Genomic DNA, 2,502 nt, shown 5'->3' with positions numbered 1-2,502 from the left:
TGCTAAGCAAGCTGCAGCAGCAGCAGGTGGTTAAGCTGATGCAGGGCACAGTCTTTGTCCTAAGGAGCCTTATCAGAGTTGTTCTCTTGCAAATTGTTTTTAGGTGGAGATATCATCTGCTGCACCTGGATAAGTGGGCTTGAAGCCTCTTAAATGTTGATGAGGAAGGTTAGCTGGAGTGGGCAGAATGAGGAGGGTTAGGGCTGTGATGGGTCTGCTCTCTTTGTGGTGCTCTGAGGGTGCCTACCTTAGGTCCTTTGCTCGATTTCTGCTGGGATTCCTAGGCTTCATCTTCTGGGGTACTGCTGCAGCTCAGATGTTTGGTGGAGTTTCAGTGATCCTGATGCTCAAGAACTACAGATGTTTATTTCAGGAGTCTTACTTGTCTCTCCCTGGTTGGTTGGCTCTTGCAACTGCACTTATGTTGCTACCTACTGGAGTTTTGGCTGTCTCTATTTCTGTTAAGTGTTCCCGCAAACAGCAAGGGACTCTCATGTACTTGCTGCTGCTCCTTCTTTGCTTAGAAATGTCTTCGGCAACTCTGGCAGGTTTCTACTGTGTTAGGACAGCTTCTCAGCTGGAAAGTGCTATGGGTTACCTTGTTCACCAGCACAAGTGGACGTGCTCCCAGGATCCTGGAAATGGTGCTATGGATGTGATACAGAGGGAGCTGCAGTGTTGTGGGGTCCACAACTACACAGACTGGCTAAAGGCATCATCCTCTTTGTACTATCCAGCTTGTGTCCCTGAAAGCTGCTGTAAGGAGGAGCATTCTCACTGCAGGGGAGACTTAGACCATGTGGAGCAGCTTTCTGAGGAAGGCTGTCTAAAGAAGCTGGAAGACCAATTGTATTTTTCCATGCTGTACATTTTTTGGTGTTGTACTGTGCTAAGCATCTTGGAGCTCTTGGCTGCTGTCAGCAATGGCATCCTCATGAGACGTCAGCCATTCCATGAACTTCGTATTCTGGACTCGTACACCTTCTTACAGGACTATTGGTACTAGCTACTTTGCTGGACCTGCTACATGTTTCCGTGGCTTTTTACTACTTCATTGTTGCATTGGAACAAAATTAAAAAAAAAAAAAAGCATAAATAATAATAATTGTAAATCAAACTAGTTGATCACTGCTGGATTTTTTTTCTTTAGTGTCATGATCTCAGATCAGTTCTCCCACAGTTTTTTTTTCACTAAGCATTCTGTATCTGAAAATCTTCTGGGGATGAGTCTTCAGCATGTGCAGACACAAAACCACTATATGTGAGTACAGGGGAAGCAGTAAGAAAAGATGTATCTGGCTCCGGGCAACTTGTTGTGAGGCTATGAGCTGTACTTTTGGTCTGAATCTTAACTGTACTAGAATCTTGGAGAGCAATTAATGTACAGATTCTTCTGCTTCCAAGCTTGTGTTGGAAGCTTTGGTTTTTCTATAAGAAGCCCTTTAGATAAAGTTTAATATTTATTTTTCTTTTTTCTTGCTCAAATGCTGGTTTAAGTAACTGATTCTCCAGTGAAAATCCATGTCAGTTTTTGAAGTGGCATGAAGGGTACAATCTAAATAGGTTTGACAGCAACAGAGTAAATAATACGATGATGAGCAGCAGGAGGTAAAGCAGCCTTGGGAGTTGCACAGGAATAATTCCCAAATAATAGGGCAAGAAAGTCTGTCTGTATTAATTCATTTATTTCATGACAGAGCAAGGAATGAGTCAATTATTTTTTGCCAGAAAAGTAATGTGGGGCCACGTGAGTGCTTGAATTATACTAGAAATACACTGCTTTTTCTTAAGGTACACCTGTCCTTCTTACTAAATCCCCTTGTTACCCATTTTCTGTCAGTCTCCCTCCAGCCTGCATGTGCTGAAAGGGACTAAGTTAGCATGTGGAGTACTCATATGCTTGTTTATTGGTGTTTAGAGATGTGCTGGCAAAGGCTCTGTCCTACCTGCGTTGGACTGCGCAGTGTGTGCTTGTATATATGTGTCTATTTGGAAGGTGTCTTAAGCCTCTCTGCTGACCTGGGAATGGGCACTCCAGCAGCTTTATCCTTTGGTAAGTGTGTGTAGGAGATCTCCAGGGCCTACAGCTGCACCACATTAGGTTTTACTGGACTGGAAACAAGGAAAAGGTCTGGGTCACAAAAACTGCTGGACCTGGCAACTCCCTTAGTGCTTGAAGTTCAATCATTATTGCTCTAAGTTTTTCACCAAGCTTCAAGTAACTTAGAGCAAATTTCAGACCCTAGATCACCAGAAACTGATTTTCATGAGTGGAAAAGAGAAAAAAACAGAGACCATTAGGTCAGTTCTTGAATGCTAATTATTAGCCATTGGAAACAACAAACATAAAAATATACTGCAAAGCTTCTCCAGTAAAAAAAACCCCAAAACAACAAACAACAAACCCAAACCAACCAAAAAACCCCACCAAAATCCAAAAACCTTCTTTCAAACCTACCTCAAACAATTAAGGTATTGCTTTAGATAAAGGAAAATAACTAA

At 42.4% G+C, this 2,502-nt stretch overlaps 1 protein-coding gene across 1 annotated transcript; it reads left to right on the top strand.

Moving 5' to 3' along the window:
* Window positions 1-208: 208 nt before the first annotated feature.
* LOC121363787 (tetraspanin-3-like) lies at window positions 209-1,006 on the top strand. The gene has a single exon (XM_041486429.1). It carries the CDS (start codon window positions 209-211, stop codon window positions 1,004-1,006), a length of 798 nt encoding a protein of 265 aa, XP_041342363.1.
* Window positions 1,007-2,502: the final 1,496 nt, after the last annotated feature.

The sequence above is a fragment of the Pyrgilauda ruficollis genome, unplaced genomic scaffold (assembly GCF_017590135.1).
Source record: "Pyrgilauda ruficollis isolate IOZ18807 unplaced genomic scaffold, ASM1759013v1 scaffold76, whole genome shotgun sequence".
Lineage (NCBI taxonomy): Eukaryota > Metazoa > Chordata > Aves > Passeriformes > Passeridae > Pyrgilauda > Pyrgilauda ruficollis.
Note: the sequence above shows the minus strand (reverse complement) of the source record. Positions and strands in the feature narration are given on the sequence as shown.

Bases quoted from the DNA above. Each gene is read 5' to 3' on its own strand.
- LOC121363787 (XM_041486429.1), top strand. From the start codon at position 209: ATGGGTCTGCTCTCTTTGTGGTGCTCTGAGGGTGCCTACCTTAGGTCC.